At 46.1% G+C, this 26206-nt stretch overlaps 1 protein-coding gene across 12 annotated transcripts; it reads right to left on the bottom strand.

Moving 5' to 3' along the window:
* Positions 1 to 100: 100 nt before the first annotated feature.
* Positions 101 to 24960, bottom strand: LOC109897378 (nucleosome-remodeling factor subunit BPTF). Of its 12 annotated transcripts, XR_004211323.1 has the most exons (32): positions 24198 to 24929; positions 21641 to 22463; positions 20478 to 20698; positions 17386 to 17559; positions 17047 to 17223; positions 15215 to 15415; positions 14816 to 14964; positions 14146 to 14504; positions 13861 to 13992; positions 13384 to 13513; positions 13110 to 13245; positions 12694 to 13008; positions 10656 to 12483; positions 10321 to 10445; positions 10075 to 10203; positions 9638 to 9788; positions 9333 to 9456; positions 8782 to 9001; positions 8043 to 8213; positions 7308 to 7450; positions 6993 to 7122; positions 6470 to 6711; positions 6114 to 6366; positions 4805 to 5975; positions 4374 to 4599; positions 3903 to 4177; positions 3608 to 3796; positions 3317 to 3509; positions 2997 to 3081; positions 2543 to 2729; positions 1888 to 2007; positions 101 to 970 (listed from the first exon to the last, which is right to left on the bottom strand). XR_004211323.1 is itself a non-coding variant. In XM_031834584.1 (31 exons), exons 1-31 carry the CDS (start codon positions 24679 to 24681, stop codon positions 934 to 936), a joined length of 9177 nt encoding a protein of 3058 aa, XP_031690444.1. In that variant the 5' UTR covers positions 24682 to 24960; the 3' UTR covers positions 101 to 933. The 12 variants fall into 12 exon arrangements, 11 of the variants coding, with proteins under 11 accessions (XP_031690444.1, XP_031690445.1, XP_031690447.1 ...); XM_031834584.1 differs by lacking the exon at positions 1888 to 2007 and having other exon boundaries at positions 17047 to 17220; positions 24198 to 24960; XM_031834585.1 differs by lacking the exon at positions 1888 to 2007 and having other exon boundaries at positions 12694 to 13005; positions 24198 to 24930.
* Between the last annotated feature and the right edge of the window lie 1246 nt (positions 24961 to 26206).

Genomic DNA, 26206 nt, shown 5'->3' with positions numbered 1-26206 from the left:
GGGCACGAATACTTTGAATGTACTGTAAATGCTTTATGGGAAAATATTTTCATATAGCTAAAGCAATTTATTTCACAAAAGCATATGCCAACACTTTCAGTAGTGGAAGAGAGCTGTCTTCTCCATTTATTATGTTTCATATACATCAATCTCTTCAGCTGTAATACAAAAACAAAAATTCAAAATCTGACAAGTTTTACAAAGAGGGCAGGATACCTTCAAATACATTGTGTTTTTATCCTTAGCAGTGTCATTACTGCTGGGCAATTAATACCAAATACGTTATTCCTTTCAGCATAGCTTGACTGAAACTCAAACTGTTAGTGTCCAGAAAGCCAGTCGGTCCAAACTCAAGCAAGTCCTTCCCAATGAGATGCATCTTTCACGCCACCTCTAATAAAGTGATTGAAAGGGTATAGACACACCTAAGTGTCCCTGTGCAATCTGATACACTGAGTGCAACTCAGCTCAACATTTTTCAACGTTCAAACAGGCGTCAAATGTTTTTTATTTTTATGGGCATGGCCATGGAAGCGTAAGCTTTTCTTAATTTCTTCAACTGGCTAGAGGGGTAACAAAGAATCAAATCAAGAAGAACAAACAAGGAAACGTGAAATCTCCAAAGAAAGTATTTTCTTCAAGGTAACCTTTTTCAGAAATGCCTTTATTCAAACCATCCATTTTAACCCCTTGTCAAATGTCCATGTGGCAGAGGTGGGCAGGCAGCAGCTCCACCTGACAGTTGTGTGGGAACAGCGCTGCTGGTCTTACAGGGAGAGTCTTCCTTTGGGTGCTGCGTAGTGGGGCCAGAAGGAGGGAGAGGAGTGGAGGTCACAAAGCACAGGAGCCAGGTCCCAACATGGATTAATTGTTCAGAATTGAACCCAATTCTCGCAGAGTGCATTTTTTTGTTGTTCACATATGTGGTATATACTAAGAGGTCGAAGTCTGTAGTTTGTTGTTATGAGACCTATAGAATGTGGAAAAGGGGAACAGTTGAGAACCTTTAAACATTTTTATGAATAGTTTAAACATACTGACATGAACAAAAAAACAAAACAATGATACAAATAATGGATGCCATGGGGTCAGGAAGGAGATAGAGCAGCCATGTTGGTCTAATTCATTGGGAATGACTTAGTCAATGAAAATGGTGCTTCACGTCTACATCCTGAGGTACCTTCATGCAGTAAGGCATGGGGTCCAATATAGTTAAGCCGTGACATTTTATTTATTATTTTAAGTCTATATAAATTCCTCTGACCATAGGCTCTCTTTGTTTTAACCATAAAATAATCCTTCACAAAAGGATTAAAAACCATACAATATCAATCTTATTTTTTTAAATCACTAAATTTAAAACATCCAAATAATAATTCAACCAGTAGTTAAGCTATAAATTTACCAACAAAACCTGTGCACTATATTAAAATCATGCCCATTAATTACGAATGCATGATATTTAAATCAGCTGAAGAAGGCCATGAATAAGAGAGGAACTTAATTTGATAAATATATAATAATAAAATATACAGCTTTACATGTGGTCCCAAATGTTGTTTTTATATCTCCCTCTCCAAGAATAACTAACTACTAATAAAAAAATCATTTCTGGGTAAAGCTCATTTACACATTTCTAAGTAAAAGCTTCCCTGACACTTATCTTGCTGATAATTGATACGATTTGAAATGGTAAAATTACCAAAATAATAGAAAAAAAGCATATCCCTTGATAACTTGATTTGTAAGTGTCAACATGGCTGCCATTTTGTGATTGTCACAGAAGGCATCTTTGGAATTTGGCTTCTATACTTGCAAATGTACTTTTAAGCATGGTTTGTTTCACTGATAGAACACTTGTGTGTGTTTGTGTTTATTTCTTTAAACCTTAGATAATCACACAGAATTTCCACTGTTTATGAAACAGCAAGTTTCATGATTCACTACTAGAGACCCCAGCATCCAGCTCAGACTCCAGCTATAACGTCAGACTTATGACATCACAATCTGCAAGAAAGAGAGAATGAGTGGCATAAATCAAATGCATGCTGTACAGGTGAAAGAGACACAATGCAAGGTGATGCATGACATAGAGATGGAACAAACATTAATGAAGCTCTACTGAAAACTATTGCAGAGAGGATGTCTGAGCTGAAGTCAGCCCTGTAGGCTTTGGTAAGACTCTGCATCCCACAAACCACAGCCAGGTCTGTGGGGAAGACCACAGCCAAAGTCAGGCTACTACAACACAAACGGACATGCCCAGAGAGTGCATGAGGCTAACTAGCATGACACGGATGCATGGTTTAATGAAAAAGAAAAGATTAAAAAGGGTGTTCTTGGGAAATTCTCAAAAGCAGATTCAATCAAAGTCACATGGAGTGTCATGAACATTATATGACTGACAAGCCATTACCCATGCACTAATGTCAGATGAGACCATGGAAAGCAGAGGAGCATGACAGAGGGAGTGTTTTCTAACAGAAGACTTAATGACAGGGCCTCTGAAGAGCCTTGGGAGTCATGAGAGCTCTAAACTTACCTGCTAGCTTTGAAACCTTTGAGCTTCTGTACAAAGAATGACTCCAGAACTTCGGCACACTGAAAGAAGGGGGAGTCGTTGGGGTTGTAGTAGCGGCAGTTGTCAAAGACTTTGGTCATGTCCGCCACAAACTCAGTGAGCTTGTTGTAATACCGTTTCTGTAATTTGTCTTCCATTGTGGAGAGGTCTGGGGATGAAACAAAGAGAAGGGTGAGCAAAGGTAAATGTGTTGGTCAATTATTATATTTTCTATACTATCAACATAAACACTAGCTAAGTACACATTGTGTCTACTTTCCAACACATTCAAGATGAATGTTTTTTCTCACAAGCATTTCGCTACACTCGCCTTAATATCTGCTAACCATGTGTATGTGACCAATAAAATTTGATGTGAAATAATAGCGACAGTCAATGACATTACAGTGATTTAGAGATCTGCCCCTGCCCTTACCCATCGGTTCCTTTATAACGCCATAATAATCAGGAGCATCGTTGGGATCTACTGGTTCAAGGAACGGCCACGCCATTTTGTGAGCCTGTTAACAGAACAATAGATGTTTCACTAGATTTACAACAGTGAGGTATACTGAAGTATGTTGAGAATGTAGTGCCCCAGACCAGAACACTGGTCCTGCAATGCAACGTTGTTTCATTTAATCATTTCATTTATTTAAGACAGGGTACATGATGTGACCTCCAACTCTGGCCATATCCATATCAAATGCATCATCAGTAAAGACACTGAACTGAGGAGACCACAGGCTTTCATACCTGTAAGGAGCGCAGGATTCTTCTTAAACCCTCGTAGTCCTTGTCGGTTAACGGTGTGAGGACGGTCATGGCGTCCTCCGTGGATTGACACTGCGGGCACACGTACTCGTCTATGTGGGTGGCCTCACTCTGCAGAATGCCCACACAGCGCCCGTGGTACCAGTTCTGGCAACGGTCGCAGCCAATGTAAAACCTGGGAGAAAAGACATGGGAAGTACAGGTCAGCGATATTTGGACCTATAACATTCAGTTCACCCAAGCTATAACCTTATTAGTACTGTGTTATCATACTGTGTTTCATCATATGGTGTCCGGCAGATGCAGTACAGCTCCTCCGTGGTGCCCTCTGAGTCCTGTGAGTCCTGGCCCTGCTTGCAGCCATTACAGACGTAGTCGTCCATCTTCTTGGCCTCCTTCTCCGTGATGCCCACACACGCACCGTGGAACCAGTTGGAGCACAGGTCGCACCCAATGTAGAACCTGAAACCATGTGGACTTAAGTTCAACGTCTTTGACATACATGCTACAGTTCAGTTACATGTTCAGTGTTTCAATGGGAACCCGATATGGTGCATCCATATCTTACTTGGCCTCGTCATAGGGCGTTTTACAGACACAGTACAGCTTGACTTCCTTCTTGTGATCCTTTGAGGTAGTGGATATCATCTTCTTCTTCTTAGGCTTGGCGGAGGACGTGTCCCTTTCGTCGTCCCTCTTGCGTTTGTGGGCGGAGGAGGGCGAGGCCATGGTGGGGGAGAGGGATGAGGCTACCTGGGCTGCGGCAGCGGCTGCCTGAGAGGCTGCAGCTTGGGCCTTCTCCTTCTCCTTCCTCAGCCTGCTGATGTCCCTCCTCAGCTCCTCCTGAGAGAGAGAATGACATAGGGGAAAGGAAGGGGAGAGAGACAGGGGAAAGGAAGGGGAGAGTTGGTATCACAATGTAAGGAATTCCTGGGCAGTGGCCGAAATATTTCTCAACACATCCAATATCACACTTCTACACCCTACTGGAGCACTACAATACAGTGGCCTATAATACAGAGGTGGCTATGGCACTGACCTGAACCTCCAGCTGCAGCTCCTTGTCCAGTAGAGCCCTCTTCTTCAGGATCTCAGCCTTGAGCTGCTCTTTGTGCTTGAAGAGCAGAGCCGAGAGCTTGGTGGCATTCTGCTTGCTGCGTTTCTGCTCCACAGACTCCTCCTTCTTCCTCTTCTTAGCCGCCTGCTTCTCGTCCTTGTCGATCTTGTCCAGGATGAACTTCATCACCTGGTTGCAGACGATTATTCTGCTCAGCAGGGGTTAGAGGAAGGGAGGGCTTGTCAGATTCATCATGAAATCAGACAAAATATAACTAGCACAAAATAGTTGGCGATTGTTGGTAGGATTAAGCATAATAAGGTTTTGGAACTGACAAATGGATAAAACATGTACTGTAATTCATATTAATGTCATTATGTAAGGGTCATGTCTGTGAATAATGACAGCCATACCTCTGGTTCTCCTCCCGCTCTGCTGGAGTCATGGTCTTCCTCTGTTTCAGATTTTCTATCACAGCATTCTGCTTCATCACCACCTGTTTCTGGATGATGTCGCTGGGGCTGGAGGCCTGCAGGCTCTGCTCCCTTTTGGCCTCCTGCTGCTTCTTCTTCTGCTGCTGCTCTCTGAGCTGCTGGATCCTCTGCAGGTGGTCCTGCATGCTGGCTGTCTGGATGGTCACCACGTTCTGAATCTGGTGGGCCTGCACCTGGCCTCCTGCCTGCTGGATCTGAATAGGCAGCTGCAGCTTGATCTGCTGGGGCAACGCCCCACCCTGCTGGGCCTGGAGCTGGGCCGCCACGTGGGTCTGGATGGTGCCCAGCACCTGGACCTGCTGCTGCAGCCCCGGCACTGTGATCAGCTGGGGTTGGTGGTGGAGCTGCAGCTGCTGCTGGGGCCTGATCTGAGCCGTAACCTGGGGCTGGAGTTGAGCATGGGCCTGGATGGGCCTCACTGTGGCCTGGGTGACGGAGGGGGAGACCGAGAGAGTCTTCATATGGACCGGTTGTGGAGAGGTTGGGATCTGGGCTATCTGCTGGATGGGTAAGGCAGTGGGGGACTGGAGGGGGATGTGGACTTGAGCCTGAGGGGGTTGAGTCTGATATGTGGACACTGGAGGGGGGGCAGGAACGAGGGCAGGGGGCTGGACTGGAGTGATAGCCTGTTGAGGAGGCTGGACTGGAGCGATAGCCTGTTGAGGGGGCTGGACTGGAGCGATAGTCTGTTGAGGGGGCTCGACACGAGCGATAGCCTGTTGAGGGGGCTCGACACGAGCGATAGCCTGTTGAGGGGGCTCGACACGAGCGATAGCCTGTTGAGGGGGCTGGACACAAGCGATAGCCTGTTGAGGGGGCTGGACACAAGCGATAGCCTGTTGAGGGGGCTGGACACGAGCGCTAGCCTGTTGAGGGGGCTGGACACGAGCGATAGCCTGTTGAGGGGGCTGGACACGAGCGATAGCCTGTTGAGGGGGCTGGACACGAGCGATAGCCTGTTGAGGGGGCTGGACACGAGCGATAGCCTGTTGAGGGGGCTGGACACGAGCGATAGCCTGTTGAGGGGGCTGGACTGGTGGTGCCGGTGCTTGAGAGGTAACGGGAGTCTGAACTGGAAGCTGAGACAGCGCTGCAACGGAGAAGAGAGAGACAGCAGCACAGTATTAACACATCTACACAAACTAGAGACCAATCCAAATGAACATTCTAATTCACAACTCTGCAAAGCCTTGTGTACGATGCTTGTTGAAGTGGCCTGGCCTCATACCTGGCCCTGAGGGTGTTGTTGTGGTGGCTGTGACGGGGGTGACAGCAGCACTGGCCGTGGTGGTGGGGTTGGGGACAGGGGCTGTTGCCCCTGGGGTGAAGAGGAAGCGCTGCACCTGGCCGTTGGGCATGGCAGCCTGCATGAGCTGCTGCCCAGGGCCTGGGATGACTGTCACCCCCTGGGGGATGACCTGCAGCTGGCCTGTAGTCTGTCCCTGTCCCTGGATTACTACTGTGAGACCCTGGTTCCCTCCCTGGAACACACAGTCAGACATAGAAACACACAGAGAATACATCCAACAGGAGTGTGAGAGTATGTGTGAAAGTAGGTGTAAAAGAGAGCAGGTGGCTCCTCACCTGTGCCCCCTGCGTTAGCTGGGTGAGCTGGGCCAGGGTGAGTTTGACCTGGCCCTGCTGTGGTCGGCCGCCTTGGGGGGTGGATGGTGATGGGGACTGCCCGGGGGCAGGGGTGACAGGACGGGGGGACGGGGCGGCACCCAGCATCCTCTGGCCTGCACTGGTCTGCACAGGGCTGGCACTGGAAACTGCTGTGGAGACAGGTTGGCCCCGGATGATCTGAGTCACCACCTGCTGCTGGCCTAGAGGACAGACAGTGAGGCAGACAAACAGACACACAAGTAGCCTTAAATAGGAAAAGTGCATGGGACAGTCCCAAAACAAATCAGGTGACTTATCATGAATGAATTGACTGGAGGTCATACATAAAGTTAACATCGGAGGACTACCAATACAGTTTCCATCCGAATAAAATGAATACGTATAAACATATCAACACAAAGCAATGTTGCTGACTGTCTAATGTGCATGCTGAGGAGTGAGCAGAGCCATGCAGTCACGGGTTGGGAGAGGAGAGACCTACTGGCTGGTAGAATACCTTGTTGCATCATCAAGGGGGTTCTGATGATGGTTTTGCCCATAGTGGTGCCCTGCTGCAGGGGCGATCGGATCACCGTCATGCCCGGACGGATCTGGACTCCGGTGGCAATGGCCTGGGCCAAAGAAACAAAACACAAATAAATGATACTGTACACATGATTATGCTAATTTCACCACATTCCAATTAAGATTATAACTCAAAGAAAGAGCAGGGGAGAGCATAAGAGGGAAAAAGAAAGCAATAATATGTGAGAGAGAGAGAGAGAGGGATAGATCTGTTAGGATGTCTATTCTCTACCGGCTGAGTGGTGGTTGAGGTGGAGGTGTTGGGTCTGATGTTGATGGTGGCGTTGCGGTTCTGGAATGAGGAGTAGGTCCGCTGGTTGCCTGGGGTACTGGATGGAATAATGCCCAGGACATTCTGCTGGACTTGCACCATACCTGTGACGGAGAGGGATTGTGTTATTAAGTAGCGTGAACTCACTACAAGTAGATCAACAGTAGGGTGTTGAACCTCAATAATGAGATTTACAACAAGTCAAACGCCCTTGTTAAACGCTCATGGAACTAGGAATTCAGTTTGCCAAAGAAATACAGCCATCAGTGGGAGAAATGTCACCTGCCCCTCTTGCAGATGACCTGGACAGACTGTATGGATCAAGCAGAACAGGTCTTTTGTGTTGAGACTGTCTGGGACGCAGTCCAACCACGATATCGTAAGGAAGCTTCCATTGGATCAATAATCTGACAGACAGGACAGCCATTACTGTGTCTGTTACTGAGCGAGACAGACAGGGCATCCCAGGGGTCCTCCTTCCTAGAATGTTCTTGTAATAATCAGTGGCATTTTCTACATATTAGGGCAGCCAGCACACTCAAAACCAAAAGCAACACCTCAAAGCCCCTCAAAGGTTCCACTGGGGTGAGATGGTTCATGGTTTTGCTGAGTTGGGGTAGGCCTGCTGAGTGGGGGTAGGCCTGGTCAATGCGATCATGCCGGCTAAAACCTTACAGACGGCAAGGTCATCCATACCTCCTTGTGTGGTTGGCATGTTGACCGTAACAATCTTGCTGTTGGCCGGAATGGGTAGCTTGGCGGTGATGACCTGGCCAGCCATGGTCACCGGGCTGGCAGAGATCTGGAACGTTTGTCCAGAGGTGGTGACCATGCTGTTGGCCACGGTGGCCCGTGAGCAAGTGGAGGCTGCAACACACACCCCACCTGCAGTCACACACCGTGTGCAAGTGCAACCACAACAGCCAGGGTGTATAGCAGTGGTGTCCACTAAGGGGTGTTTTCCCCCCAGCTTCGATTCAAACAAAGCCATTGCATAATGCTTTTTGGACTGATTAACTGATTATGAGCTTGAAACTTTTTTCTAGTCGTCAAAAGTGATTGTAAATGTTTTTAGAATTCCCTTTCCCAGCCCCACACTTGACTGGGTTTCAGATACAGGAAGTGGACACCACTGGCCATTAAGGCGATTCAACATACTGTAAATATCTATCAAAATATAGGTCAAATTAAAAAAGAAGAATCCGAACACTAAAATGATCTGTTGTTGTTGTAACAGTTTGACATCCACGAGTGAACTTCAATGGCCACCATTAAAAAGTGAATGGGGTACGAAAATGCCTTCTGACCAAAAACATGGAAATATGAAAAATAATATTTCAACACTGCTACCAAGAATCACTATCAACTTAAAACACACCCCCACAGTAGCCACCGCCATGATTTTGTATGAGCAGCTAGTCGTCGCCAAACTCACCTGGACTACCCTGGCCCTGCTTGACCCAGGAAGTAAATGATTGATGGAAGTTCTTGTTCTGCTGGAATGTGACAGGTGTCCCCAGCTTGGTGGCCAGGACCAGTTTAGTCCCCGGGGTGACCTGGCTGGTCAGGGATGCCGGAGTGCCAGAAGCTGAGGTTGTAGGGGTGCTGGTGGGGGTGGAGGTGGTGGCACCAGGCTTCTGTTGCTCCAACCGTTTCTACAACGCAAAGGTTCAGATGCTAAATCTATGCTAAACCACATAGAAACACCAAACTCATTGGAAAGAGGAGACCTGAGTAAAAGAGTGAGAGTACAGAGTGAACATGTCTCTTCTGAATAATACATAACTTCCAATACACATTTGTAATTGCACATGGTTTAAAAGGACAATAATTCAGATCAAAACCAACCCAAACAGAGGCCCTTGAAATGTCCCAGCTCCCAGTGTTTAGTGTTTGTGCCCCCCAGGTTTGGGCTGAGGGGGGGTGGATTGTAGGGAGGCTAGGTGTCACCATAGTGCAAGGTGGAAACTTGTCTGATCTTCCCACCTGCTGAGCAGCCAATCTCTGGTGCTTTAGCTGAGCCTCCAATTGGGCCTTGGCCTCCTCTGCTGTCTTCAGCGTTCTACTAACCTTAGCCTGGTCTGCAGCCTGGGCCTTCTCTCTCTCTACCCTGGGACCACAAGAGGACAAGTCAGTTAGTCATACTACATCCAATGACAACAGACCTGGGCAGGGTTACAACAAGACATCTTGAGGGAAGTATAGGTTCAAAGCTCACATAATATCAAGCAGTACAGCAGCTTATTCTCTCCAGCCCCAGCAACAAGGCTAAGGACAGTCCACCTGCTCACCTTTCTGAAAAGGCTCTGATCTCCCAGATCTCCAGCTCCTCCTCGGCCACCCACGTCTCTAAGATGATGGGTCCAGTCTGCTTGGCCGGTTCAGGCTTCTTTGGCCTCAGAGCGCTGGAGCGCAGGCCTTTCCTCTGGGGAGTGGGAGTTTCTACCCAGGAGGACAGAGAAAGGATGAGGTAGAGAATGAGGTAAAGGGGAAAACAACATCTGTCAATTAATGTCATCCTTTGTATTGTGGGATAAACAACTTTCTCAAACTCTATATTTTCACTTACATTGCAAAGGATTTGCCTACTCAGGTACTTGAGAGAGAACACTAGAAGAGGTGAGGAGCAAGCTGAGCAAGGCAATCCAAAGCAAAGATTCATGAGACCACTATAGGATTGTGACAGGGTGATCCTAAGACAATTAGGGATGCAGTTTCATCCTTTTACCTTTGGGAGCTTCGGTAACGCCAATTGGGCAGATGATCTTCCTGATGCAGTATTCAGACCGGATGCCGTGCGGCCCCACATCTCGCCGCTTGATGATCTCTGTTGTGGTGATCGCCGTCTCCGAGGATTCTGGGGAAAGCAGAAAGGAAATATGTCCGTTTGAAATGGTGCCTCATCTTCAAATTGAGAGACAGGAAGGAGGAGGGCAGAAAGAGGGAGAGGAGGGTAGGATTGCTGTGCTCTCACCTGTGCGGGTGGTTCCTACAGCAGGGGAGGGCTTGACAGCCATGTCATCCCACCTCAGGCAAGCCCAGAGCAGCCGCAGCATCAGACTGACCCCCGCCAGAGACTTCACAGTCTGGAGACGGTATCTGCATAGGAGACCCAAGTCAGTGAGTGTTATCAAAACAACCTTTAACCAAATAGCTATATGGACAAATGTACATGGTTCCATGTTCTCAATGGTTTTAGCCCAAGTATTGTTTGTTGTCTTTCTGTGTTTTCATTTCAGTGCACGGCATATGAGATGGTCCACTGCGTCAATGGCAGCCTAATGGCTAAGGGTCAACTACGTGACTAACCTCCACGTGATTCCAAAGGTGGGTCTGGGGGAGGGATAGGGCCAGATGTCCAGGGCTGGCTTGGCGTTGTAGTTGAAGATGGGTACCTCTCTGATGCCCCCTCTCCTCGCCAGCTTCTTTAGGTCATCATTAGGCAGTACAAATATGCTCTTCTTGCTACTCTTGGTGACAAACTTGCGGTAAGAGGGGAGGGCCGTGCCAGAGCGGGTCTTCTTGGAGCGGGAGAACTTTAGCAGCCGGACACAGTCTCTGGTGGAGTACTCCTTACTGACCGTCATGGAGGTGACTGAAGAGCCTGAGGGGCCAGATTTGGCATCTGTCAACATCGCAGTGACAACAGTCTTGGTCTCCTCGGAGACGGCGGCCCCGAGGGTCGGGGAGCAGACCCTGGTGACGGTGGTCTTGGTCATGGTGGTGAGGGTGGATACAGCACTGCTCTCTGCAGCAGGCGTCACTGCAGGCTTCGTGCTGCTGGAGACCTTGGCTATCTGCACCGTGCGAGACTCTGTTGACATGGTGGTAGTAGTGGTTGTGGTAACTTGGGTGATGGTCTTCAGCACCTCAGTACTGCTACTGCTGTTCTCTGTGGTGTTGTTACTCAAGCTGGACTCCTCTGCAGTGGGGATAGGAAATGGGGTGATCTCATTGGATGCCGTTTGCCCAATCTCCATTGGCTCAGACTTGGCGCTGTTGCTTACCGTGGGAACACCAGTGGGCGGCCCTAACATTGACGACGTGACGGAGTAGTCAGGCTCGGACACCACAACCTTTCTCTCTACGTCCTCCAATACTAGGCTGGTGGCTAACACAGTGTTGTTGACCTTTAACCCGTCCTGAGAGAGAGTACCGTTCATAATGGATTTTACAGGTTCCTTCACTGGCAGTGTTTTGATCTCACCCTCTAACGTCTGGAGCATGACCTTGGTGTCCACTTTTTTGGCCAGGTCTGAGTGCATCTTTGAGTCTACAGGAGCCTTGGTGTCAACAGCGGCTTTCCCATTCACCTGCACTAAATGTGGTTTGCTTTCTATCTCCCTCTGTCCATTACCTTGCTCTGTCTCCTCATAACCATGCTTCCTACCGTTTTCTCCTGCGATCATCACTTCTGCTCTGGGAGGTTTGGCCGCACCTAAAGCCGGTTCTACAGATGTCAAATTGATTTTGTTGTTGACGTCTATGCTTTTCTGGGAGCCTCCATTCAGCTCTGTTTGAGATAACGCATCCCCACCATTGCCCTGAACGCTGCTCTCATGGTTGGCCAACCCTGTGGTGTTGAGGTTGGGGCCTGTGGCTCCTGCTGCCTGGGGTTTACAGGTGGAGCCTAATCTGACGTCCAGATTATCTGTCTCTCCTGAAGGCTGGGATTTCACTGGCTGCTCCTGGTCAAAGTCAAGCCTTTTAACAATTGTGTCTTTAACTACTGAGTCTGCTTGTCTCTCAGCTTTCAGACTTGTGCACGGTGTCACTGCTAACTTGTCTGCTGTAGAAGCCTTGATGGTGGTGGGAGTCCCTGTGTTAACGTTCTCCTTGGAGACTGTGTGTTTGGCCAGGGCTGACTGCTGTTTGAGGCGCTCTAGCCTCTGCTTCTCCTCCAGGGTGAACTGTTTCACTCTGCGCTCCAGCAGCCCGTCGAGCTTGGACGTCTTCACCTTCTTCTTGTAGGCCGTACGGAGCTGGAAGCCCTCGCTGACGTTCACCACATCCCAGTTGAAGGGGCGGACAGGTGGCTTGGCCTCAGAGTCCTCCTGCTTAGTTGCTTCTTCCTCCCCGGGCTCCTCCTTCACAGAAGGGTCAGTCAGTGATGAGGGGCATTTGCTGTCCACTATACCTAAAAGAGAGAGAACTCAATTAATAATATTAGCCAAAAAATGCTAACTCCGAGACCTGAAAGACAGCTGCTAAGTACCAGATGAATATAGAACACAGCCAATCATAGTAGGAATGGGGAAAATACCTAATGTCATCTAATAAAATGTCTTATTCAGATAAACAGCAGGAGACCCTCGTTGTTTATTGATGAAAAGTATTATCATTGTACCTTTTTCCTCACTGAGACAGGTGTCTGGTGGACTGGGGTCAACATCCATCTTGTCCTCAGTCTTCTCCTCCACCTGATCATCTTTCTTCTCCACCTTCTCTGTGATCTTTTTCTCTTCCTTCTCTTTCAGAGTCTGCCCCTCTCCTGGTGAAGTGCTCCCAGATGGCTCCATGGTGGAGGTTTCCTCCTGGTCTTTTTCTTCAGTAATTGGAGTAGACTCTTCTTTTGCCTGGGTTTCCGAGCTCGTTGGTGCTTTGGGCAAACATTTTCGTTTGTTCGGGCAGGATGTTGCATTTTCTTTGCCAGTTTTAGCTGCTGTAGAGAGATTAAAATGAAAACACATGAAGCACCTAATTTATACCGAGGCAAGCTGGAGCCAGATTTTCAGATAATACGTGTACAGAAGAAACACTTACCTTCGAGTACTTTGCGGTAGTTGACGTTGGTGTTCCCTGGTAGCCTGGGAACAAAGCGATGGACGTGAGTCTTACTGACCCAGCTCCAGCCCCCGTACCCAGTTACTCTGTACTCCTCCCCCTTCTGCTTCCACACCTTACACACAGAGAGAAAGAACCTGTTAGATAAAAGACTACACAATCGCATACAAAAGATGGGATGATTATGTTGTCAGACATCATGCAGTCATAAAAGCCCAAACAGGACTTGAGAGGAAAGTGAACCCAGATTTACCTGGTGTTTGATGGGGATGGTGTACTTCACCCAGGTGGCCTGCTGCATAGTCTCTTCATCCTCCAGTTTTTTCTCTCTCTTTTTCCCCTTCTCTTTCTCCTCCCGCTCCATGGAGGTCATGCGATGGAGCCTGAAGGGGGGGGGGGGGGGGGGAGTGAAAAAAATACATCAAAACGGCAAGGTGACTCTGGCTTGTTTAGTCAGGGCTCCATTATCTTCAACAATGAACCTCCTCTCACTCATGGGAAAAGCGTCAGCTACTCTGCATACACTGCCCACACCACTACAGACCTCTGCACTGAAGAGAGGTGAACAGAATGCTTCATAATCAGCAGAGCAGTGAAGCAATATAATTCATTCAGTTTAGCATTGTGCACTAAAGCGCAGAGAGCAGGATGAGTTGGGTCGATGTGCTATGACTCAAAACCCAATTCAGCAATGAATTAAGTCCTTTGATTCACAACCAATGTCTCTTACCTGGTGTGTCCAAGCGCATCTTTCCAGACAGGCAGCATGACCACTGGTTTGATGGCACACTCCATGATGGCCAGCGCCAAGGCAAACTCCCGAGCCTTACTGCACATCTGCACCGCTTTAATCCAGTTTGTCCTGGAAAATCCCAAACCCACAACTTCACTATACAGCAAAACACGATTTCACACATGACCTTATCAGTCACTAATATTCCATTTCTCCATTGTGTGAAACAGTTCTGAACCCCACTTTCCTATGTCAGAGTAAGTAGTCTGTTCTGGAGCGTACCTGTGCGAGGCCCAGTTTGGGTGCAGGAAGGGGGCGGGGACATTGGTCTCCAGCTGGATGATGGTGAGCCGCAGGGTGGAGATGGTCAGCACCTTGGATCCGTGGATGGAGCCGTTCCACTTGAAATCCCCGGCGGGGGTTAGGCTGAACTTATGGGAGAGGTGGCGGCGCTTGTCGTGGTCCTCACGATGCTGGTGCTTGTTGAGGCCCAGTGTGTTGGTGCTGAACTGGTTGTGGTAGACTCGGAACTTGCCCTCCTGGCCCAGCTTGAAGAAGTTGTTCAGGTTGCCCTTCACCGTCAAGTCTTTCTTCACAGTACCCAGAAGAGCCACTTCACTCTCAGAGCTGGGAGGAGATGTCTAATGGAGAGACACAAGGGGATATTTCTACTGAGCTGAGTAGAGACACAGCTAAGAAGAGAGACATCGTATCCATAGGGATTTGGCAATTGGGAGATTACTGGTAGTTCAATTAATTGTGTAACATTGTGTAATAAAGAAGTGAGTCGATGTGGAACAGAGGACTGGATTTCAGTCTAGATGATTGAAAATATAACAGGACAATCCATTTGATCCTGCTAAGGCTGCCTTCTCCTAATGTGAGAGACTAGGCTGTGGGTGAAATTCCACAGAGACGACAGAAGGTTAACAGTGTCTGGTTGGTGTCTCACCTCCTTGCTGTCCCTGGGTGTAGGGCTGCCATCTCCCTGGGTCTTCTGCTGGCTCAGCTTGCTGTCCGGGTTACGCAGACGAGTCACTATGCGATTGTTAGTCTGTCCAGACGCTGACCCCTCACCATTCCCACTCTCCTTGCCTTCACCTGCGAGCAACAGAACACATCATTAAGATCAGTGATGATTAATCAAAAGAGAGAAGTCAATCATGAATAAAGGACTCATGATTAATTGGGCCAAAAACCAGCACAGCGGAGGCAATGTTCAAAGATACTGTTTGTATCTCTAATGTCACTTGGTAGTCAAGGCCCTTGACAGTTGAATGAGTCAGGGCATGCATCTGTAATAGAGTGCCTCCAGAGGCCTGAGTGCATGAATGGTATGGCAACGGCGTACCCGTGTCGTCCTGGCTGGTGATGGAGGACTGAGAGGACCTGTCAGCGAGGTTTGGCTCTTCAGGCCTCCTGAGGACCCCAGGCGCTGAGACGTGGCTGCTGTTGCTGTTCTCGTCTCCAGGGTGTGGTGGTGGAGGAGTAGGCTGGCACTGGGCAGAGGGGTCCTCCTCTCCATGGGACTCTGAGTCTACAGGCTTATCCTCTGGGGAGGAGGAGAGGATTGAACAGTGAAAAGAAGAGCAGCACAAACCCCTTAGGCCCCCTTTGTGTGAAAACATGCATCACCAGGCACTAACTGTCTATACTGACAAAGTATTGCAAATGATGACAGCAATGCAGAGCAAACACGGATAAACAACTTAAAAAGTCAAACCTGTAATCCACAACAATTGTAAAAAACAGAATGCTTTTGGCTTGATGCCTTCCCTGCCTCACCTTAATGATCATGCACAATTAGCATAACACCAGGGAAATGCTTCATCAGTGAGTCTGAGCAAGACTTTGCACTTCAGCAGTCCAGGCTGACAGATAAGGCTAAAAACACAGTGCAACACAACACAAGCAGTGCAAAACACGGCTGCAGAACCAAATTAAGAAAAAGATTGTGTATCTGAGCTGTAGGTTAAAATGGCCCTGCTGTATATACTACGCTGAGGTAGCAGGTGGAAGGTTCAGGCAGGGAGCCAGCCTTTTGTTTCCGCTAAAGGAACGGAGGCCAATTTCCCCAATGAATTAGGGCGAGAATAAGAGGCTGGTTGTGACAGACTTAGGGTGGTGGGCGCTGCCTGCCAGGGATGCTGCTGCCAAAACGCCATTATCTGAGAAAAGTTCACAGTGTGTGGACCAGACAATGCACCGCATCAGGATCCGGATAACACAATGAATGCATTGAGAAAATAGAACATGTAAGCAATGAACAAGGTGACTAGAATAACAACTGGCTACACTTACAGACTCCTGAGCACTGTTCAGCCTTGCATGCTGAACACTACACAAGACAATGGAACACAAAATGGATGGCAAGAGCACAAGATCCCGCAAAAAGGCACAATGCATCTGTCGAAGAAAGAAAATAACCAGGCAGATCTCGATCATATGAAGTTGGATGAAAGACAAATTCTTGGAAAAGAAAACAGAAATAAAGGGCTATTTAAACGTTACATAAGCAGATGTGAAAAGCAGAGTGGTTTAAGGAGTAAGAAAATACTTAAGACAAAATATGTTTATTCCTGATTTATCTCAGTAAGTCAGCAACACAGGTCAGTTTAATGAGTGATACTGAGGTGAGCAGTACTGTGGCAGAGTAGAGCCCCTTCTGTTACATTACTCTGGACTGGGTGACTAAGTGAAGGCTGCCCAACAGAGTCCATTCACGCTGTTAGTAATCCATGTATTGAATTAGTAGACAGTAGATAGAGAAAGGCATACTGTGTAAATGTGTTGCAGCCATTCAAGACACTCTCATCCTCAAAGGAAGCTATAACTTAGCTTTAATGGTCCATGAGCACTCTTTAGTAGGCTTTCTACCAAACACAGCCAATAATCAAATCAACAAATGGTCACATTGAGGAGCATCCAACCAGTATGAAGATCATCATCAAGCCAAGAAGCAGCAGCAGCAAAAAGCCTGTAGCAGTGACTCCAAAGCAACGCACCCAGTGGCAGCAATCACATCACATTAAGCACAACTACAGTATGGAGGATGCTTTCAGACTGCCAGAGCACGAGACCGATGATGATGGATGCACACATGCATAGCCACAGCAAGGTGTGACAAGGAGGAGAGGCTGGGAGGAGAGATGCGGATTGCTGGGCGCTTTCTCCATCATGTACCTGGCCTCTCCTGCTCAGGCTCCATGGAGGCCTCCCCACTTTCAGAGGCGGCAGAGCAGGACACCTCAGCAGGCTTAGGGGGTTCATGTTTAGGGAGAGTGCCGTCCTGGGTGGACGAGCCAGGCTTAGGGGGGTGGACGGTGGTGTTCTCTTCTCCAGCAGGGGGAGCTACAGCTGCTGTGAAACATACAAGACTCACTCTGGATCTTTAACACACAACCGCCTCACCAGATCAACAAAAAGTCGTAGCTATGCTCAAAAGGCTACATGAAAGATGCATCCAGAAAAGGACTTCATAGGCAATACACAACTCACATTGGAGTTGCTCTTCTATCTTACCTTGTGAGCTTGCCTCCTCTTTATACTCGGGGTCTTGGAGCCCTCTGTGGTCTGGTAGTTGAGAGCAGTGTGTGGGGGTCTCTTCCTCTATCTTGGTGGTGTCTGTAGTGGCCTTCTCTGCCTGCTCCGCTGCTCGCCGTTCCTGCCTGCCCTGCACACGCTCCAGGATCTCATCTACACAAATAACAACACAGCTGATAAGCAAATGGCCAACACCCACACACCATGTTAGGTCTGTTTGACCGGAGACTACGTTTCAGCTTTATGTGTAAATCAGTAAGTCTACATGCTGTTTACCACATTATTATGTAAATCAGTAGGTCTACATGTTGTTTACCACATTATTATGTAAAATCAGTAGGTCTACATGTTGTTTACCACATTATTATGAAAATCAGTAGGTCTACATGTTGTATATCACATTATTATGTAAATCAGTAGGTCTACATGTTGTTAACCACATTATTATGTAAATCAGTAGGTCTACATGTTGTTAACCACATTATTATGTAAATCAGTAGGTCTACATGTTGTTAACCACATTATTATGTAAATCAGTAGGTCTACATGTTGTTAACCACATTATTATGTAAATCAGTAGGTCTACATGTTGTATATCACATTATTATGAAAATCAGTAGGGCTACATGTTGTTAACCACATTATTATGTAAATCAGTAGGTCTACATGTTGTTTACCACATTATTATGTAAATCAGTAGGTCTACATGCTGTTAACCACATTATTATGTAAATCAGTAGGGCTACATGCTGTTTACCACATTATTATGTACGTCTAAGCTCAACCAGTCAGTAATGGTTTTTTTTCAGGCATTAAATCAAGGGGATGTGGGGCTCCCGAGTGGCGCAGCAGTCTAAGGCACTGCATCGCAGTGCTGGAGACGTCACTACAGACCCTGATTCGTTCCTGGGCCATATCACAAGCCGTAATTGGGAGTCCCAATTACGGCCTGTGATTGGCCCAGCGTCGTCCTTGTTAGGGTAGGGTTTGGCCGGGGGGGGCTTTACTTGGCTCATCATGCTCCAGCAACTCCTTGTGCCGCGCCGGGCGCCTGCAGGTTGACCTCGGTTGTCAGGTGAACAGTGTTTCCTCCGACACATTGGTGCGGCTGGCTTCCGGGTTAAGCGGGCGGGTGTTAAGAAGTGCAGTTTGACAGGACATGTTTCGGAGGATGCCTGAACCAGCCTTTTCCCCCCCAAGCCCATTGAGGAGTTGCAGCGATGAGACAAGATTGAAAGGGGGGTAAAAGGGGGTAAAATACAACAACAAAAAATACAAGGGGATGTGTCAAGTAGCTAATTCCCAACCAGAGAAGCTATGCCAGACAATAAGAAAAGGAATGGAGTTGTTTGGCTCACTAGCCCTAGCCTGTTTGTTGAAATGATGCCTTTATATTACAGGATGGCATTACCAATATAATGGAGTCAAACCATAATTGGTTTCCAATATTGCTCTCCTACACATTTTGAAACAATATAATACCAGCTGGTAAAATTGCAATTGGAAAGTAACATAGGCCTATGCATAATGCTTGTAACAGTGTCAAGATCATCCTGTCACTAGGTTAACCCCTTCCATCCTAGTTCTCATAGAAGCAGTCACTCACCTTCAGAGAACAACCACACAAACATCTCAAACTTACAGATTGCTAATACACCTTCTAGCACTACTTGAGACTGTGTGAAGAATGAGTGGAAACGGATTGTGACTGGTAATAATAACCAAGTCACAACACGTATGATCACCAGCAGTTAAATACCAATATAGTTAGCCATTGGCAGCTAAAACCAAGAACAACTCATTAGAACCCATGTCAGTGAGTCACTCCTAATTTGCCGTCTCTACTATTGTTCCCTGAAACGGGACAGTGGGTCAACGCTCCGGAGATGACGTTAATGAAACTGCTGTCTGAGCACTAAAAGCAAGAGAGTGGTGGATAAATAATGTGTTCTATGACGATATGGTATAAAATCTCTCCCCATAAAAGACAGACAGAGAGATTCCAATCTTAATTCAGGGAAATGGATCTAACAACAAAAAAAAGTTGTGGACAGCCAGCAGAAAGCATTGCCTGTGAAAGTATCCTGGGTCACAGGAGAAGACAAAAAAACGACATCAGTCTCCGTTCCCTACCTGCCAACAGTTCATAACTGAGGTTTTCATAGGGAGAGATACAGGAGTCACCATAGAGGGAGGATGAAGCAGTGGGCTTCTGAAGAGGATAAAATACCAGCAAGGCCCATTAATCACTACAGATGGTACAGGTGGAACGAGACAGGAGAGAAAAGACTCTGCATTAACTAGCTTGTCTTTGGAATATCTGTCAAATAAAGTCCTCATTGTCTAACAATTGAGGAGACTGATCCCAAAACAGTACAACTAGAACCAAGCAAGCTTACCATATAAAGCTTGGTTTGGGTAAACTAAGAGATATAGTGGTCAGGAAATGCACAAACAAAGGAAGGCTCTACAACAAACGAGGAGGAGTAGAGTAGCCACACAGAGAAACCGACACTGGTTTAAAACCAACCTTCTCCCTTCGATAGAAATAAGAAAACCGCTGTTTGCATGATAAGTAAAAAGGCTGAAAGAAAGGGGAATAGCAACATCTACGATGTTTGATGCTTATTTAATATCACATACACTGGACAGGTGCAGTGAAATGTGTTGTTTTACAGGGTCAGCCATAGTAGTACAGCCCACCTGGAGCAAATGAGAGTTAAGTGCCTTGCTCAAGAGCGCAGATGTATTTTTCACCTTATCATCTCGGGTATTTGAACCAGCGACCTTTCGGTTACTGACCCAGCGCTCTAACCGCTAGGCTACCTGCGGCCCTCTGACAGTTCTAATACATCAACCATCCTAATCATACTTCAGCACGAGGGAGAATGTACTCTCCTCACCAAAGATGTATTGGAATGTAATCTCACAGGAGCTACACAACATGTAGCCTAGGGGTCATCGTTGACATTTCTATATTGACAATGTATAGAAGCCATGGACCAACTAAAAATGCTTCAGCGTGACAGACAGTGATTCAGAGCGTCCAGCAGGTGGCTGTCTAGCCTTACCGTTGGCTGCCGTGAGGAAGGCCTTGTTGTTGCCCGCGGCCTTGTTGGTGAGGTCCTCAGTGATGTCCATGTGAGTGTGCACCTCCTCTCTCATCTCCTCGAGGACGGCACACAGGTCGTTTTCCCAGTACTCCTTGTCTAGACACTCTATCAGCTCTCCCAGCTGGACCTTTGTGCTGTAGTACCAGATCTTCTTCTTATCATGCTCCCCGTCTTCCTCACTGGAATAACAGGACAACAACCATTATTAGAGTTGTGACAAATAAGATGGAATATAATTGACAATTAGTTTGTTTATAAAAACAGGTTTAAGGACCTTAATGAATAGATCATGAGATGGCATCATTGTATGGCCTATAATGCTGCATGAAGCATTGTTAACCCGGGAGAGAAAGATATCAACACTGAATGCAAATTGGCAATAAGCTTAAATTTCATTTCGAACGCATGTTGTTTTTCAGCCCCCTTATACCTTTTTGTTTGCCCCTCGCAAGAGAGACCAATTACAAGCAATTGCGAAGATATGTTCAAATGGAGGAGGCTACATGATGAAGAAGTGGATACTCCAGCAGCAGTTCAGTAAACTCTCAGGGGGGCTATGGCATCACAGCACAGGAGTTTCACCCTAACTAAGGGCACAATTAACAATCACAGCACCCTCGCTACGCTGGCTGATGTCTCAAACCGCCACTAATGATCCCTCCCACAGCTTGTCAGATAGATCCCACTCTTCAGATTGAGTCATCGTTGAAATCAGCTACATTTTTCACACGCAGTAAATGTTTAAATGCTTCTACATGAATATGGGTGATTACCAGCAACATCCAGCTACTAAAATTCAAGTAAAAAAAATATATGTTCCAAGTTTAACTCAACCCTCTCAGGCAATCTGTGTGTACATAGTGTTCAGCAACAAAATGTGTATTATTCTATCCACAAGACATGACTGATGTTATACCAAGCAATTCAGCACTGGAAAAAACAACTAAGTAATTCTGAAGGCAAACAATTGTTTTCAAGAACCTCAAGGACATACATTCACTCTCTGACTACATCACAAAATACAATGTATCACTCAGGTTAGATCACTCAGTATGGTATGGAGATGGTGCATAATATTGTTGAAGTAAAAACAAGGGAAGTGGGGTGCGGTAATTACTTACACAATTATTCTTCGGTTTAGGAACCAGTATTGCCTCCGGTGGCGGTCATAGCCGATGGGCTCCTGGCGGATGTAGGGTTTGCTCTTCTGCATCTCTGTCACACAGTCTGTGACCCCGGGCACCTTGTGTGCCACGCAGATCTCACACTGCCATTCGTCCTCCGGCACCTCTACCAGAGGAGGCTTCACACACTCCAGGTGGTAGACGGCAGAGCAGGTCTCACAGCACAGCAGGTCCCCCAATCTGTGGCACACCCTGCAGTGGTCATCATACTGCACCACCCCCTCTGACATTAACTCCTCACGGGCGATGTTGGTGGTGAGGAACTGATCCACCAAGAACTGCAGCACCTTGATCTTACTGTCCAGAGGGCCGTAGGGGTAGTCCTCCACCTCCTGGTAGGGCAGGACATGGTGGTACTCCTGGTCGCTCTCGCAGTAGGCACGGACCACCTCGGGCCACGTCATACCATCAATGAAGTAGAGGGTGGAGTTGACACTGTCCTTGAGGTCAGCAGGACCGAACGTGGTGTTGGAGGTGTCCTCCTCACGCAGGATGGCCTTCAGTAGGGCTGTGTGGGTCTCTGCCATCAGGGTGCACTGCTCCTGGCCTACCAGCGCAGCACAGAAGTCCTCAAAGCGGAAGGGAGAGAGCCGCAGCACTGTGCTGAAGTTGCGCAGGACCTCGTAGATGGAGGACACGTTGAGCAGTTCCTCACTGGGCACCAGGAGGTCCTCAGAGGTTCTGGGCAGCTCCAGAGGAGGGATCTCCTTTTCCTCAAAGATGGGCGAGCGAGGGCAGTGCACCCGCGTCCTCTTTCGCCCTGCCAGACAGAGAGCAGTGAGAGTCTTTAAATCACATAGATTATGGCAAACTAAAACTGAAATTGCATTCGGTAAATCATACATAAAACCCAGACAAAGCAGAATGACATTGTCTCAAGGGCTTAAATCATCGATTAATGAAAATTCAAAGCAACAAGTTGAAGACAGAATTTACACAAGTGAACAAATGTTAGCCTTGGCCATGTAAAAGGAGAGTTTGCAAGTGTCTCTGAAATCTACTGCCACAGAAATATGTTTGATTCTTTATATTGGTGCCAGGTCCGCTTTAAACAAATCAAGTCTTGGACTTGGTGAAACACTACACCAACTCAAAGTTGGCAAGGGTATTAAACCTAGGAACCAAGAAAATTGAGAGGGGTTATATTATTGCAATTGAGACAGTCAAGAACAACAATTTAACACAATGGACATTCCCTTCAATGTAAAAAATTACTTCTTAAAATGGGTCTAATCCAAACACGGTGATAATGTTTTGCAACAGCAACATAATCATTACTTTTCTGCTATTCTACAGATATGTTTTGTATCTTTCTTACATTAATTTGAAAGATACTGGCAAACATACTTTCCACAAATAATAATGAACTTTAATATAATCTAAATTGTTACTTCTATCTATTGTGTAAGAAAATGTGCATCAAAAGTGTGTTGAAACAAAAATAACTTCTGCATTTAATTTCCAAAGTTTACACCATATTATGGATATTAAATCGTACAGATATTAATTTAACATCGAAATTAATAATTATATTATGTATTTTGGGGAATGTAAAACATTATTGTGCTGCATCACTGAAACTTCTTCTCCTCGCATAGTTACAACTGGTGAAATTGAGGGCGCTTATTTTCAAAACAATGGGCCACATGGTACCCTGTCCTGTCATTAGCTCGAGCTGATGTGGATTACTAGCAAGCTAGCTGGGTCCTCCTGGACAAGAGCACAAGCCCATGACATTGCTAACTAGCTAGCTTGAAGAACTCATCTGCTTCTCAGCTGTGAAAATATGCTGGATATGAGAGCTAATGATAAGTAAGAGTGGGTTAAAGAAAAACCCCAAGTTAATTAATAGTCTCATTAAATGTATCGACACATTTGAGAAAGTATTTAACTAGCTAACGTTAGCTAGACATGCTAAATAGCTATTCTCATGCAAGGAAATGATGCATCATCAAGTGTTGTTTTATAATACGAAACATTCCAGTTATTAGTGTATGTTACCTACTCTGGAATGTTAATATAATGTTGTTGGTCATTTTAGTTATTTTCTAAATGATAAATCTCCATTTACAGCTGTTTAGCAGGTTCAGGCATTAACTTGTTAGCCTAGCTTGCTAACGTTAGATAAGGTACGTTATAACTACCTAGCTATTGCAATAACCAAGTCAGATCCAAAACTAGCAAACACAATTATAATAACATCTTGCACTATACTGTTAGTTAAAGATGTTTCAGAATTCAAAAATGTGCAATTCGGCTCCCGTGCACTACCTATATCGCTAAATGCAAAGCTTTCAGTCCATCATCAACAATTTTGAACTCAAACTAGGCCTGTTTTTATACACAGTCAGTGCATTCTCCATTTTGAACAATACAGCTTCCTGCACTATAAGAACTAATGCATAGGAAAATACGCCCAGACAAATTATAATTAGTTACAATGTAATTGTTTTCCATCATTCTCTAAGCAGCTTGATCAATATTGCTGTTTTACCCGGAGTGCTGCCATGAGTGCTCTGACTCCGAAAGCTGCTTTCAGTACAGTAGCTGGCATCATCCTCCTCGAGTATTTCCTCAAGCGGGTCTGACTCCTCGTTGAGGGCCTCTTCTTCCTCTTCTTCCTCGTCTGTTATCGTCTCTTCCTCTATCAACTCGTCCTCCTCAGATCTCAAACTCACAGCATCATCGTCTTCATCACTTTCATGATCATCATAAACCACAGATCTAGCGATTGACCGTCTGCCCCTAGTACCTCTGCCACCACCACCTCTGCCTCTTCCCCTACCGCGAGATGATCCCACTTTCCTCCTGCCCCTCGATGAAGAGTTATTTCCCCTCTTGGGACTCTCAAAATCAACCTCGGCACTACCTCTCCCCTTTGCCCTCAACTCCCTCCTGGGTCTCAAGCCACGCTCCGGCTCGGATGAAGGCTCCTGCATCCGCAGGGTTTTGGGCGGCCTGCCTCTTTTCCCCCTCATTATATATAAAAGCTATTATTTTCAATTTCAATTTCTGCGTTTATTTAGCCTTCACAGAACCCAGAAAAACGGGTACCGTCAGAAAGCTTGATTTGCGTAGATTCCAAAGAAGTAGTCCCGTAAAGCCCCGGTCTCGGTTTACGTGAGAAAGCTCAAAACCAATGGCTGGCGTCCCGCTTCTGATCGGTCGCAGCCGCCATTTTTCTTCCTCTCCGACTACTGAAAACAGACTGAAGGCCCAGTGCTGAAGTCACGTGGTGATTGTTCTTCCAGTACAGTAGACCCGAACAGGCAAATGGATTTGTATATACATTGAGTCATTGCACTCTGAACTGAAGTTTGCAATTATTGTCGAATTGCAAAAAATAAAAAGACCGAAATTATGTTTTCTCAAGTAGGCTACAAAAGTGTATTATGAATATCTATAAATGGGAAAAAGATATGATACCTAGCTTGTTCCTATCTTGCGTTTTTTTAACTAACATTTGTTGATATTTTCTACATTTTCTCAAGTTATAATGTTCAATTATTATTTTGCCAATTCAAGCATACTCCTTCCTTTTTCATGTTCCTTCATACCCCTTCATGATTTTAGTCCTAAAGTCATAGAGGTTAAGTTATTTTTTTACATGTATTCTGCCAGGGTATGCATTGGTAAATACAAAAGGTCTGATAATACATTTTTTAATGTTTAATTTAAAAGGGGTGATGATCAATCTTATCTTCCACCACAATTACTGCAATCACATCATCAGAAGAGGTTATAATCTGAATCGGTCCGTGCTATACGGGATCATTTGGACGTCGCCAAATACCATTGACGTTGTTTAGGGTTAAGTAAGGGCTATGGTTAAGGTTAGAGTCATTAATCCTATGTGATTAAGTTTAGGGTTTAATGTAGGAATGTCCCAAAGATACCGGATAGCACTGACCAATCTGTATATCTCATACTGTATATCACAAGATGGCTTGTTGGTGTTGCAATGTATCCAATCATAGACTTATCTCCATCATAACATGACTATGTGTGATAACCTTATAGTAGTAACCAATGATGTACAGTACCAGTCAAAAGTTTGGACACACCTACTCATTCAAGGGCTTTTCTTTATTTTACTATTTTCTACATTGTAGAATATAGTGAAGACATCAAAACTATGAAATAACACATATGGAATCATGTTGTAAGTAAATAAGTGTTATACAAATCAGCCACCCTTTACCTTGATGACAGCTTTGCACACGCTTGGCATTCTCTAAACCAGCTACATGAGGTAGTCACCTGGAATGTATTTCAGTTAACAGGTGTGCCTCGTTAAAATATAATTTGTGGAATTTCTTTCCTTCTTAATGCGTTTGAGTTGTGTTGTGACAAGGTAGGGGTGCTATACAGAAGACCAAGTCCAAATAAACAAAAAGAAATGACAGTCCATCATTACTTGAAGACATGAAGGTCAGTCAATGCGGAAAATGTCAAGAACTTTGCAAGTTTCTTCAAACCCAGTCGCAAAAAACATCAAGCGCT

The sequence above is a fragment of the Oncorhynchus kisutch genome, linkage group LG10 (genome assembly GCF_002021735.2).
Source record: "Oncorhynchus kisutch isolate 150728-3 linkage group LG10, Okis_V2, whole genome shotgun sequence".
Classification (NCBI taxonomy): domain Eukaryota; kingdom Metazoa; phylum Chordata; class Actinopteri; order Salmoniformes; family Salmonidae; genus Oncorhynchus; species Oncorhynchus kisutch.
Note: the sequence above shows the minus strand (reverse complement) of the source record. Positions and strands in the feature narration are given on the sequence as shown.